The sequence below is a fragment of the Salvelinus fontinalis genome, chromosome 9, assembly GCF_029448725.1.
Source record: "Salvelinus fontinalis isolate EN_2023a chromosome 9, ASM2944872v1, whole genome shotgun sequence".
NCBI lineage: Eukaryota > Metazoa > Chordata > Actinopteri > Salmoniformes > Salmonidae > Salvelinus > Salvelinus fontinalis.
The window spans coordinates 8,606,601-8,620,006 of NC_074673.1; the positions used below are offsets into that span (position 1 = coordinate 8,606,601).

The 13,406-nt window shown below is 43.1% G+C and overlaps 1 protein-coding gene across 2 annotated transcripts; it reads right to left on the reverse strand.

Moving 5' to 3' along the window:
* Positions 1-236: 236 nt before the first annotated feature.
* LOC129862007 (transcription initiation factor TFIID subunit 3-like) lies at positions 237-13,362 on the reverse strand. 2 transcript variants are annotated; one of them, XM_055933285.1, is made up of 7 exons: positions 13,007-13,360; positions 12,026-12,277; positions 9,940-11,789; positions 9,745-9,827; positions 5,126-5,390; positions 3,322-3,428; positions 237-2,918 (listed from the first exon to the last, which is right to left on the reverse strand). In XM_055933285.1, exons 1-7 carry the CDS (start codon positions 13,170-13,172, stop codon positions 2,804-2,806), a joined length of 2,838 nt encoding a protein of 945 aa, XP_055789260.1. In that variant the 5' UTR covers positions 13,173-13,360; the 3' UTR covers positions 237-2,803. The 2 variants fall into 2 exon arrangements, with proteins under 2 accessions (XP_055789260.1, XP_055789261.1); XM_055933286.1 differs by lacking the exons at positions 237-2,918; positions 3,322-3,428 and adding an exon at positions 8,893-9,079 and having other exon boundaries at positions 5,247-5,390; positions 13,007-13,362.
* Between the last annotated feature and the right edge of the window lie 44 nt (positions 13,363-13,406).

Genomic DNA, 13,406 nt, shown 5'->3' on the forward strand with positions numbered 1-13,406 from the left:
CGCTGGATTCTTGAACATTCTAGTAGGCTCCATTTGAGCATTCTACATGAGGTGTTTCTTGAATATTATCCACTAGACTTCTGGGTGCCAGTCTGTTAAATCTCTTGCCAACTCCTTATGGTAGGGGACTGTGGACAAGGGAGAGGAAACTACTTATTTTGGGCTGTATGACTCCATACTCCTCAGACAATTCAAATCCAAAATGACAGCAAAAAAAATTAAAAATGACACACTGCTTCTTTATCCAAACATTTCAGATTCATTTAACAAATTCAACTTCAGTTTTGTTAAAATATTTCCACTATTTTCATGAATTAAATGCATCAAAACAAAATAAACTAAGACACAAGTATCTTAGGGTAAAAGGGTGAGAATTGCACACAGAACAATCAATATAAAAAAAAATATGCACAATGGAAGATAGAAGTGGGATATGAACCTGAATCATGGAAACAAGGACAGATACGTACAGAGAACTTGGGTACAGATGAAGATGACCAACTGCCATCCTAAAAAATGGAAAGAGTAATGACATTTGTGTAGTTAACAGACTGTTAGGCTTTAATATATGAAATATCAGCAAAATTAGATACCTTTACAATGAGCACAGCTACTGTTTAACTGATTGGAAGACAATCTATATGAAAAATAAAAATACAAAAACTTATTTGAAAATATAACCATAAATTACAGAAAATCATTTAAGTTAAAAACCAATAATCTGGAAATGGATTTAACAAATTAGAATAAAACTCCAAAGAACAAAATGCATGTGGCTTGGTTGGAAGTTGGTATTTACACACAAAGGCAGTCACCTTTATATACAATCCCCTACGTATTTATTTGGACGGGGAAGCTAAAACTTTTCAATTTGGCTCTTTACTCCAGCATTTTGGATTTGAGATCAAATATTTTATATGCGGTGACTACAGAAGGTCCTATTTTATTTGAGGGTATTTTCATACATATCTGTTATACCGTTTAGAAATTAATGCACTTTATGCATTTAGTCCCCCCATTTGAAGTTGTCATTACAAGTACGGTATTTGGACAAATTAACTTACAGTGTGTTACATTTAGTCAAAAGTTTAGTATTTAGTCCCATATTCCTAGCACACAATGACTACATCAAGTTTGAGACTCTACAAACCTGTTGGATGCATTTGCAGTTTGTTTAGTTTGTGTTTCAGATTATGTTGTGCCCAATAGAAATTAAATGAATGGTAAACAACATTGTGTAATTTTGATGTCTCTTATTGTAAATAAGAATAGAATGTTTTCTGAACTACATGAATGTGGATGCTACCATGATTATAGATAGTTCTGAATGAATCGTGAATAATGATGAGTGAGAAAGTTAGAGGCATAAATATCATAACACCTTATAAAAATGCTAACCTGTTTTTGTTAATGGTTAGAGGTTAGCATGTTTTAGGGGCATGATCTTTGTGAATTTAACTTTCTCACTCATTATTCACGACTCAAGTCATGATTATCCGTAATCATGGTAACATCCACATTAATCAAAAATATTCTATTCTTATTTACAATAAAAGTGACTCCAAATTGACACAATACATTATTTACCATAGCTTTCTATTGGACACAACATGATCAGAATCAGCCAAAACAAACTGCAAATGCATCCAACTCGCTTGTAGAGTCACAAGCTTTATGTAGTCAATGTAATACACTATAAGTGAATTTGTCGAAATTCAAATGGGCGGACTAGATACATAAAGTGCATTAATTTCTAAACGGTATAACAGATATGTATGAAAATACCCTCAAATAAAATAGGACATTGTGTAGTCACCGCATATAAAATATTTGATCTCAAATCCAAAATGCTGGAGCATAGAGCCACACTAAAAGTTTAAGCTTTACTTTCTCAATAAATACGTAGGGGAGTATACATTACACATTTAAGGATACTGCAGCAGAAAACCGAGAGGGGGAATTTTAAACAGGCAGAATCTGAATCTGTCATTCAGTTTGATATTATTGACCTTATTTTATGTGACAATACTAGCCTGGTTCCCAGATGTGTTGTCTTGCTGTCTCCAACTCAAGACAATAGTCATCGGAATTGGCAAGAGCACACACAGATCTGGGACCAGGCTATGACAATACTAAGGTAAACAACAATAATAATATGAGGATGGATGAATGTAGACTTCTCTCTATACCCTGTTCTCTTTGACAACATTGAACTCAACAATTATCTGTTTGAAGCCATGATGATTGAAAAGCATAATCTCCGTGACAACATCAGAGCACCTGAACATTCCTTCCTGAACGCTGGGCTCTCACATCAACAGAGGCTGCATCCCGATTATCTACCCAAGTGTGCACTTGCAAGTGCACACTCCAAGAGATTGTTCAATCCATGAAAGGGACTGTGATGTGGAGTGCTAGTGCACACTGACAGAAGGGTAGAAAACCGGGACGCAGCCTTAAAAGCACCCCCCCCCCCCCAAAACACTTTACAGAAGGGAGGGGAAGGAAGCTTAGTAACCATGGAACCCACAGAATGGCGGTTGGACATGTGCTGGTTAAAGAGTCTGTATTTCTTTGTTTCCTACAGTCATACACGGGCGCTATCATATCATTGGCTCATCATGTCATTCACTAAAGTCATCAGGAGGTGTGAATGTCTTATCTGTCATGTTTTTCCACTTTTCTTTCTTTCTTTGTTTACAGCAGTGCCAGGAGTGTCCCAAGAGGATGGCTTGAAGAAGCAATCAGTCCAGCAAATGAACAGTCCTAAGTCTAAAGTGAGCTTTGTTTTGCATAGTCTCTCTCAATGCACTTTGTGTTTCCTCTTCTTGTGTTTTTTGTCCTTTTTCTTGCCGGCACACTTCACACAGAACCACTGCTGGTCCTCGGGAGGGGCCGAGACCATCCCGACACAAGGCCTGGGGGGAGAAAGACAGAATCAGTGAGTGATAAAAAGGAGGGAAGATGGAATGATCAAATAGAGATTCATAGTAAAAGTAGATCAGCTTTCCACAGTGTAGCATAAGTTTTATTCTTTAGGTTACAACAAGTCAATGTTCCAACTTGTCAATGTTCCTCACTATGGTTCTACAGTAATAACTAGTCAATGTTCCTCACTATGGTTCTACAGTAATAACTAGTCAATGTTCCTCACTATGTTTTACAGCAATAACTAGTCAATGTTCCTCACTATGGTTTTACAGTAAATGAATGAATGAATAAACAAATATATGAATTAATCGATGGATGAACAAACAAATTAACAAATGAATAAATAAATGAATTAATGGCTGGATTAATGAATCCAAACCTCTCTCTTACCAGTGGTACCAGTCATCACAGTCATCACAGCCAATCATGGGACTACCGTCGTCAGGCTTGTTACAGCCAGGACAGATCCAGACCTTGTTTCCCCACTCATCACGGACCTACAGGGGAAACATTAGCAACAAGACAATCAGGAGTACAATAAGAATATGCATCACATAAAATAAACGTGTTTATTATGTATGCCAATGTACACCGAGTGTACAAAACATTAGGAACATCTGCTCTTTCCCAGGTGAATTCAGGTGTTTATTATGTAGGGCCAATGTACACCGAGTGTACAAAACATTAGGAACATCTGCTCTTCCCCAGGTGAATTCAGGTGTTTATTATGTATGCCAATGTACACCGAGTGTACAAAACATTAGGAACATCTGCTCTTTCCCAGGTGAATTCAGGTGTTTATTATGTATGCCAATGTACACCGAGTGTACAAAACATTAGGAACATCTGCTCTTCCCTAAGTGAATTCAGGTGTTTATTATGTATGCCAATGTACACCGAGTGGACAAAACATTAGGAACATCTGCTCTTCCCTAAGTGAATTCAGGTGTTTATTATGTATGCCAATGTACACCGAGTGTACAAAACATTAGGAACATCTGCTCTTCCCTAAGTGAATTCAGGTGTTTATTATGTATGCCAATGTACACCGAGTGGACAAAACATTAGGAACATCTGCTCTTCCCCAGGTGAATTCAGGTGAATTCAGGCGAATGTTATGATCCCTTCTTGATGTCACTTCTTAAATCCAGTTCAATTCGTGTAGATGAAGGGGAGGAGACGGGTTAAGAATGATTTTTAAGCCTTGAGACAATTGAGACATGGATTGTCTAGTGTGTGCCATTCAGAGGGTGAATGGGCAAGACAACCGATTTAAGTGCCTTTGAACGGGGTGTGGTAGTAAGTGCCATGGCAATTTGTGTCATGAACTGCAACGCTGCTCAACAGTTTCCAGTGTGTATCAAGAATGGTCCATCACCCAAAGGACATCCAGCCAACTTGACACAGCTGTGGGAAGCACTGGAGTCAACTTGATCCAGCATTGACGTGGAATGCTTGACACCTTGTAGAGCCCCGATGAAGTGAGGCTGATCTGAGGGCTAAAGGGGTTCAACTCGATATTAAATGAGGTGTTCCTAATGTTTGGTATACACAGTGTATATCCATTACCTGTTACTATCCGGAGCAATGGAGAACATGCTCAAGACTATGCATGCTGCAGTTGTGGTTCTTCAATAAAAACATATTTCAAAACACATAGGAGTAGAAAGACATGGAAACGTACATCTCCCTCACTGACTTTAAGCATCAGCTGTCAGAGAAGCTTACCGATCATTGCACCTGTACACAACCCATCTGTAAATAGCCCACTAAAATACTTCATCCTAATATATACATACATATATTGCTCCTTTTCACCCTGGTATCTCTACTTGCACATTCATCTTCTACACATCTATCACTCCAGTGTTTTAATTGCTAAATTTATTGCCTTACCTCCCTAATCTTACTACACTTGCACACTCTGTATGTATATTTGTCTATTGTGTTATTGACTGTACGTTTGTTTATCACATGTGTAACTCTGTATTGTTGTTTGTGTCGCACTGCTTTGCTTTATCTTGGGCCAGGTCGCAGTTGTAAATGAGAACTTGTTCTCAACTGGCCTACCTGGTTAAATAAAGGTGAAATAAAAATGTTAAAAATGAGATGTATATGAGTGATTAAGGGGGTCCCTCAGGAAGAGGGAATAGTCAGGAGAGATACATGAGTAATAAAGTGCGGTGGCACTCACCACATATGTCTTGACAGTTTCAGTGACCACGCTGCGTACACATGTTTTGCCGGAGGATGCGGGGGAGAGCATGGCAGGGGGAGGGCTGTCAGGGGGAAGATGGGATGATGCAGGAGGTGCCAACGAGGGTATTGGAGGGAGGATTGGAGGTGGCGGCGGCAGCTGAAGGCGATTGCCGGGTCCAGATTTGGTGACGGGGGTCTTGGGAGCTGGCATCTTAGGCGGTGGCAGCGGCTCGGAATTCACGACCACCTTGCTGATAACTCTGGAGATAGTCAGAAAGAGAGAAAAAGAGGGAAGGCGAGAGAGAGAGAGAGAGAGAGAGAGAGAGAGAGAGAGAGACATCAGAACAGAGCCAATGAGAAATGACTTCATGCAGGTCAAAATAAGAGTCCCTGAACCACATAGGACCAGCCACAGCACTTGTTTTGTACATCTATGTATAATTATTCCTGTGTCAGTGTGTGCTATACATGTTTGATGCAGCTGAATGCCACAGCCAAATTAAGTTTAAAGGTACAATATGTAGAAATTGCTCAGCATTTCCTGGTTACTAAAATTCTAATAGTTCGCTTAATTTCAATTTGTGACAAAACAAGCAATGTATAGTGTAGATAATCATTGTACCATCTAAACCGCTGTGAAATCTATTTTCAATCACCAAAAATATTGTATTTTCAAAAGTTTGAAGCTGGTGTACAAAATCAAAAGTAAAAGACACAAAAACGTAACTTAAGAACGTGCAGCATAGAAATTGTGCCACATAAAACAGATTTACCTACATACACCAGTCAATAGTTTGGACACACCTACTCATTCCAGGGTTTATCTTTACATTGTAGAATAATAGTGAAGACATCAAAACTATGAAATAACACATATGGAATCACATAATAAACAGAAGTGTTAAACAAATCAAAATATATTTTTTTATTTGAGATTCATCAAAGTTTTCACCCTTTGCCTTGATGACAGCTTTGCACACACGTGGCATTCTCTCAAACAGCTTTATGAGGTAGTCACCTGGAATACATTTCAATTAACACGTGTGCCTTCTTAAAAGTTCATTTGTGGAATGTCTTTCCTTCTTAATGCGTTTGAGCCAATCAGTTGTGTTGTGATAAGGTAGCAGTGTAATACAGAAGATAGCCCTATCTGGTAAAAGACCAAGTCCATATTATGGCAATAACAGCTCAAATAAGCAAAGAGAAACAACAGTCCATTATTACTTTAAGACATGAAGGTCAGTCAATACGGAAAATGTCAAGAACTTTGAAAGTTTCTTCAAGTGCAGTCGCAAAAACCATCAAGAGCTATGATTGAACTGGCCCTCATGAGGACCACCACAGGAATGGAAGACCCATAATTACCTCTGCTGCAGAGGATACGCTCATTAGAGTTACCAGCCTCAGATTTCACCCCAAATAAATGCTTCACAGAGTTCAAGTAACAGACATATCTCAACATCAACTGTTCAGAGGAGACCGCGTGAATATGGCCTTCATGGTCAAATTGCTGCAAAGAAACCACTACTAAAGGACACCAATAAGAAGAGGAGACTTGCTTGGGCCAAGAAACACGAGCAATGGACATTAGACATGTGGATATCTGTCCTTTGGTCTGAATAGTCCAATTTGAGATTTTTGGTTCCAACCGCTGTGTTTTTGTGAGACGCAGAGTAGGTGAACGCATGATCTCCGCATTTGTGGTTGCCACCGTGAAGCATGGAGGAGGTGTGATGTTGCTTTGCTGGTGACACTGTCTGTGATTTATTTAGAATTCAAGGCACACTTAACAAGCATGGCTACCACAGCATTCTGCAGCGATGACCTGGCCTCCACAATCACCTGACTTCAACCCAATTGAGATGGTTAGGATGAGTTGGACCGCAGAGTGAAGGAAAAGCAGCCAACAAGTCCATGCGCCGAATACAACAGGTAGAGACCATGAAATACATACTTACAAGCCCTTAACCAACAACGCAGTTCAAGAAACAGAGCTAAGAAAATATTTACTAAATTAACTAAAAGTATTTTTGTAAAGTAAAAAAGTAACAAGAAAATAACATAATAATGAGGCTACCGGTACTGAGTCAATGTGCGGGTTTACCGGTTAGTCGAGGTAATTTCTAAAGTGACTATGCATAGATAATAAACAGCGAGTAGCAGCAGTGTAAAAACAAAGGGGAGAAAAAGAGAAACTATTTACATTGATAACAATGTAAATAGTCCAGATGGCCATTTAATTAATTGTTCAGCAGTCTTATGGCTTGGGTGTAGAAGCTGTTAAGGAGCCTTTTGGTTCCTAGACTTGGCGATCCGGTACCGCTTACCGTGCGGTAGCAAAGAGAACAGTCTATGACTTGGAGTCTTTGACTATTTTTTGGGCCTTCCTCTGACGCCACCTATTATATAGGTCCTGGATGTCAGGAAGCTTGGCCCCAGTGATGTACTGGGCCATACGCACTACCCCTGAGCAGTTGCCATACCAGGCGTTGATGCAACCGGTCAGGATGCTCTCGATGGTGCAGCTGTAGAAGCTTTTGAGAATCTGGGGACTCATGCCAAATCTTTTCAGTCTCCTGAGGGGGAAAAGGTGTTGTCGTGCCCTCTTCACAACTGTCTTGGTGTGTTTGGACCATGATAGTTTGTTGGTGATGTGGATACCAAGGAACTTGAAACTCTTGACCCGCTCCACTACAGCCCCGTTGATGTGAATGGGGGCGTGTTCAGCCCTCCTTTTGCTGTATTCCACGATCAGCTCCTTTGTCTCGCTCACGTTGAGGGAGAGGTTGTTGTCCTGGCACCACACTGCCAGGTCTCGGAACCACCTCCCTATAGGCTGTCTCATCGTTGTCGGTGATCAGGCCTACAACTGTTGTGTCGTCAGCAAACTTAATGGTGTTGGAGTCGTGCTTGGCCACATAGTCGTGGGTGAAAAGGGAGTACAGGAGGGGACTAAGCATGCACCCCCGAGGGGCCCCAGTGTTGAGGATCAGCGCGACAGATGTGTAGTTGCCTGCCATTACCAGCTAGGGTCCTTAGCTTAGTGATGAGCTTTGTGGGCACTATGGTGTTGAACGCTGATCTGTAGTCAATGAACAGAATTCTCACATGTGTTCCTTTTGTCCAGGTTGGAAAGGGCAGTGTGGAGTGCAATAGAGATTGCATCATCTGAGGATTAGTTGGGGCGGTATGTGAATTGGAGTGGGTCTAGGGTTTCTGGCATTATGGTGTTGATGTGAGCCATGACCAGCCTTTCAAAGCACTTCATGGCTACCTACGTAAATGGGGCGGCAGGTAGCCTAGTGGTTAGAGCGATGGACTAGTAATCGAAAGGTTGCAAGATCGAATCCCCGAGCTGACAAGGTAAAACAAATCTGTTGTTCTGCCCCTGAACAAGGCAGTTAACCCACTGTTCCTAGGCCGTTATTGAAAATAAGAATTTGTTCTTAACTGACGTGCCTAGTTAAATGAAGGTAAAATAGAAAAATGCTATGGGGCAGTAGTCAAAAAGAGTCTGCTACGAAAAGACTCTGCTATGGGGCAGTAATCATTTAAGCAGGTTACCTTTGCCTTCTTGGGCATAGGGACTACGGTGGTCTGTTTGAAACATGCAGGTATTACAGACTCGGTCAGGGACAGGTTGAAAATGTCAGTGTAGACACTTGCCAGTTTGTCCGCACATGCTTTGAGTAGTGTCCGTCCTGGTAATCCGTCTGGCCCCACGGTTTTGTGAATGTTGACCTGTTTAAAGGTCTCACTCACATTGGCTACGGAGAGAGTGATCACATAGTCGTCCTGAACTGCTCGTGCCCTCATCCATACTTCAGTGTTGCTTGTCTCGAAGCGAGCATAAAAGGCATTTAGCTCATCCGGTAGGCTCGCGTCACTGGGCAGTTCACGGCTGGGTTTCCCTTTGTAGTGCTCAGCATATGTGGGAACTCCTTCAAGACTGTTGGAAAAGCATTCCAGGTGAAGCTGGTTGAGAGAATGCCAAGAATGTGCAAAGCTGTCATCAACGCAAAGGGTGGCTACTTTGAAGAATCAAAAAAATATTTTGATTTGTTTAACACATTTTTGGTTACTACATGATTCCATTTGTGTTATTTCATAGTTTTGATGTCTTCACTATTATTCTACAAATGTAGAAAACAGTAAAAATAAAGAAAAACCCTTGAATGGCTAGGTGTGTCCAAACTTTTGACTGGTACTGTCCAATGTTGCTCTGACATATATGTATATATATTCTTAATCCATTCATTACTTATATTTAGGTGTATTTTGGAGTATATGTTATGAAACTGTTAGATATTACTTGTTGATATTACTGCACTGTCGGAGCTGGAAGCACAAGCATTTCGCTACACACGCAATAACATCTGCTAAACACGTGTATGACCAATAAATTTGAATTGATTGCTGTTTAAAAAAATATATATTAAAAACCTGTTTTCGCTTTGTCACTATGGGGTATTGTATGTAGACTGATGAGGATATATTTTTATTCAATACATTTTAGAATAAGGCTGTAACGTAACAAAATGTGAAAAAGTTAATACTTTCTGAATGAACTGTAAATCAACTTAAAGATGTATTGATTTGAATTGAGAAACTTACATTTTGTCCTGTCCAGCCCCCACCCTCAGGGTCAGCCTGGGGATGACAGGAGACGGGACAGTCACTGGAGTCTCCACCCTCACCTGGAACAGTGGGAAAAAGAAGGAGTGTTATTGTGTGTGTGTGCGTAAGATGCTTTACTAATGTTTTATAAAACGCTACACTACAAACAAATAGTGGGAAAAGTTAAGTTACCTTTTCTAGTCTGATCTTCTCTTTTTCCTTCTCTCGCTTCTCCTTCTCTTTCTTCTTCTCCTCTTTCTCTCTCTCTTTCTCCCTCTCCTTTTCCTTCTCCTTGTCTTTATCTTTCTTCTTCTTCTTCTCCTTCTTGTCTTTCTTCTTGTCCTTCTCCTTGCTCTTCACATCCTTGTCCTGGAGAATGGGGGGAAGAGGGGGCAACATCGAGGGGATGCGGAGACACGTCGACGGGCTGAACAGGACAGGCATGTCACCCAAACGGAACGGGGTGAGGGAGGATATCTTCTGCCTGTCCTTGCCCTTCTCCCGCTTGTCTTTGTCCTTCTTGCTCTTCTCCTTGTCTTTCTTCTTGTCTTTGTGTTTGTCCTTCTCCTTCTTGCCGCTGCCATCCCCTCCAGCGCGGGACTTGATCTTGATCATGGAGCCCTCCGGACTGCCAAACCCTATCATCTGACCCTGGAAGTGTTCCCTGAGTTCGTCCTTGTTTCCAAGGTCCTTCCATGGCATCTTGGCCTCTTTGGAGAAAGAATCTTTGCTCTTGTCCCTGTTCTTATCCTTGTTCTTCTCTTTCATCTTCCCCCTGTCCTTATCCCTCTCTTTATCTTTCGGTTTCTCTCCTTTCTCCTTCTTCTTCATCTTTGTCTTCAGCTCCTTCTTCAGTTTCTTCTTGATGTCAGCCGAGCAGATGAGTTTGTTCTTCTCCTGGTACATCTTGAGGAGGGGCTCCGGCGTCGGGGGTGAGGCGGACGCTGAGGAGAGGTACGATTCATCCTGGGGTTGTCCTGCTGAGGGATCGCCCTGGTTTACCTTGCGTATGACCTCATTGATGGAGTCGTCCATGGTCCAGTTCCCGGGGCCGCTACCTGCGTTGAGGTGTAGTGGCGTGGACAGGTCTTTAGCCATGCTGTTGGCTCCCAGTGAGAGCTTAGGCATTCCTCCTGGCTCCATGATAGTGAGCCTCCGGGGAGAGGAGAAGCCATCGTTCTCCGACTCGCAGCCCGACGAGAAGGCGAAGGGGTCGGGCTCCCGCTCTGCGCATGCCCTGGCGATCACAGTGTCGATGGAGTCGTCGATATCGGCGTTGTCTGTGCCAGGTTCGACGAGTTTACTAGAGACGAAACCTGCAAGCTCGTGGTCCTCCAGGCTCTGCACGTGGATATTCTCCTTCCCCATCCTCTCACTGAGGGCTGACAGGGGCAGCCTTTGTAGGCCAAGGGCCTGAGCCTCCGACTTGCCCTGGGGGTGAGACCCAGACTTGGCTCCAGAGCCTATCTTGGGGCTCTTGGGACTTTTAGGGCTCTTGTTACGACAAGGGGACTTTTTCCTTTCCTTGGTAGATTTGGGCGAGCGGATGGGGCTGCCTGACATAGCCCCACCAGCGTTGACCCCCTTGGGGGACTTAGTCCGTGGCCTGCCGGGGGATGAACCTTTGGGCCCTTTGCGGCCTTGACTGCCATGTGACTTATGATCCGAGTGTCTCCCGGGGGTCACCGGCTGGGGTCTGAACGACGTTGGAGGCCCAGGTGTCTCAGGGGACAGAGACATTGAACCCAGGCTGTCGTGAGAGTGGGAGGCCATCATGCCTGGAGGAACACGCTGGGGGTTGAGGGAGGTGAGGGGCTCCCTGGGCTCCATGCTCCAGTCAGGGCTGAAGCCAGGGTGCATGCGAGGCCTCTTGGAGGTGGGCATCATACCCATGGCGGCGTCGGGGCTGTCCAGGTGTCTCTTCACAGGGTGGTTCTCATCGTTCACCGCCTCGTCATCATCCATATCCTCGTCGGTATCGTCCAGCGGGACCTGCATGGCCTCAGCAGAGGTGCCCATGTCAGCCAGGGCTTCCTCCTCTTCTGCAGTTGAGAGAGAGATAATACTGAGTTAAATCAAATCACTCAATCTTCCAGGGTCTGATTGACCTTTAATTCAATGCCAAAGATAAAAACATGATCTGTTTGACAAAACCTCATAAACACACAAATACAGAAGCATACTCTCCCCATCACTCCCTATCTCACAACATTCTCCATGCACAGCTGTTCTCCATACAGGTAGGTTGTGTAACACATACACAATGCTACAGCCTTACCTTCCTGTAGTGAGACCAAAGGTGGCATATAATCTGGAATGTAGTCCTTCCTCTCCTCTGCGTCCCCCCGGACCCCCACTCCAGGCTGAGGGAACTGCAGCATGTTGTTCTTGCTGAGGGGGAAGAGGGGCGTCTGCTGGGCGAACCCTACGGGCTCCAGGTTGTGGACATAGTCCTCCAGCTCAGACAGACTCACCCCCAGCAGCCTAAATGCCTGGCCTACGTCATCCAGCACTGGGTCTGTTCTCCCATCTAGGAACAGACAAGAGAATGCATGAGACATCACACCGAAATGTCTTCTTTTACATGCATCTTCCTAAGGGTCAAACCCAAGGGGTGAGACTGAATGGACAACAAGGATCATATCATGCCAGGACTTGTCTGCATACAGTATTTCCTTTGTCATACAGATCATCCTCTTTCTTAAAATCATGGTTTGATTGAGCAAAAATGAAGATATCCTAAACCATTTGCTGTTAGGTCTTCAGCAAATAGTTGCTTTTCTGTAATTTCATCCTGTGCAATTATTGACAAACCTACTACATTTATTGGACAGTATTTTCTTAAAAGCCATTCTAAATGAGATACCACACTGTTTTCCTTCTCTGCGATGTTGAACACTCCCCTGTGTTGACATCTGCCCTAACCATGTCGGACACAGCATGACCGGTTTTAGAGAAACAAATACATATGGCCAAAACATACACAATTAAGCTAACTAAACAGCTACATTCATGCAATACTTAGAAAATGTATACTCGCAAACATAACTAAGTCTGGTCATTGATTACATAATGTGGCTAAATAACATAGTTGGTTAGCAGCTTGGTTATCTTTACTGAAAAGGTATATTATTAGCACTAACGTTAGGCCTCGGTTGGAGGGAGCGCTTAGTCACAGAGCCGGGAATAAACAACGTGACTCAATACCTAGCCAGATCACTTTCACTTCAAGTAGACATTTCATAAATACAGTACTTACAGAGCTCCGAATATCGATGACAACCCCTGGCCAACTGCTGGATATATCTGTGCATAACATCGGAAAGCAGGTCGCAGGCGGTGAGCTGCACCGCATCCCAGCCCAACGCTTGGCAGATCTGCGCCACCGACACACGCAGCAGCGAGCGGGCATAGCTCTCGCACATCACGCTGACTTTAGTAACGGTCGTGGCTTCGTCAATCCCTACTATAGAACATCTTCCTGGTCTTCATGATGCATGAAATACATGCGGGTCACGAACAAAACGCTCGATGAGGTTTAATTTTGACATCTATTCGAGTAAATATGTTGGCGGTCTTGTCAGAACCGCCATCTTGTTTCCACCGACAAACCCATCGATTAGACATGCGCAAAAACATGGGACAACCCACAGAAGGTA

Excerpts from the sequence above, each read along its gene's own strand:
- LOC129862007 (XM_055933285.1), bottom strand. The coding sequence starts at position 13,172 with ATGTGCGAGAGCTATGCCCGCTCGCTGCTGCGTGTGTCGGTGGCGCAG. Across the intron at positions 3,429-5,125 it reads AAACTGTCAAGACATATGTG|GTCCGTGATGAGTGGGGAAA; the intron begins GTGAGTGCCACC and ends TTTCCCCTGTAG. Across the intron at positions 2,919-3,321 it reads TGTGATGACTGGTACCACTG|GCCTTGTGTCGGGATGGTCT; the intron begins GTAAGAGAGAGG and ends TTCTCCCCCCAG.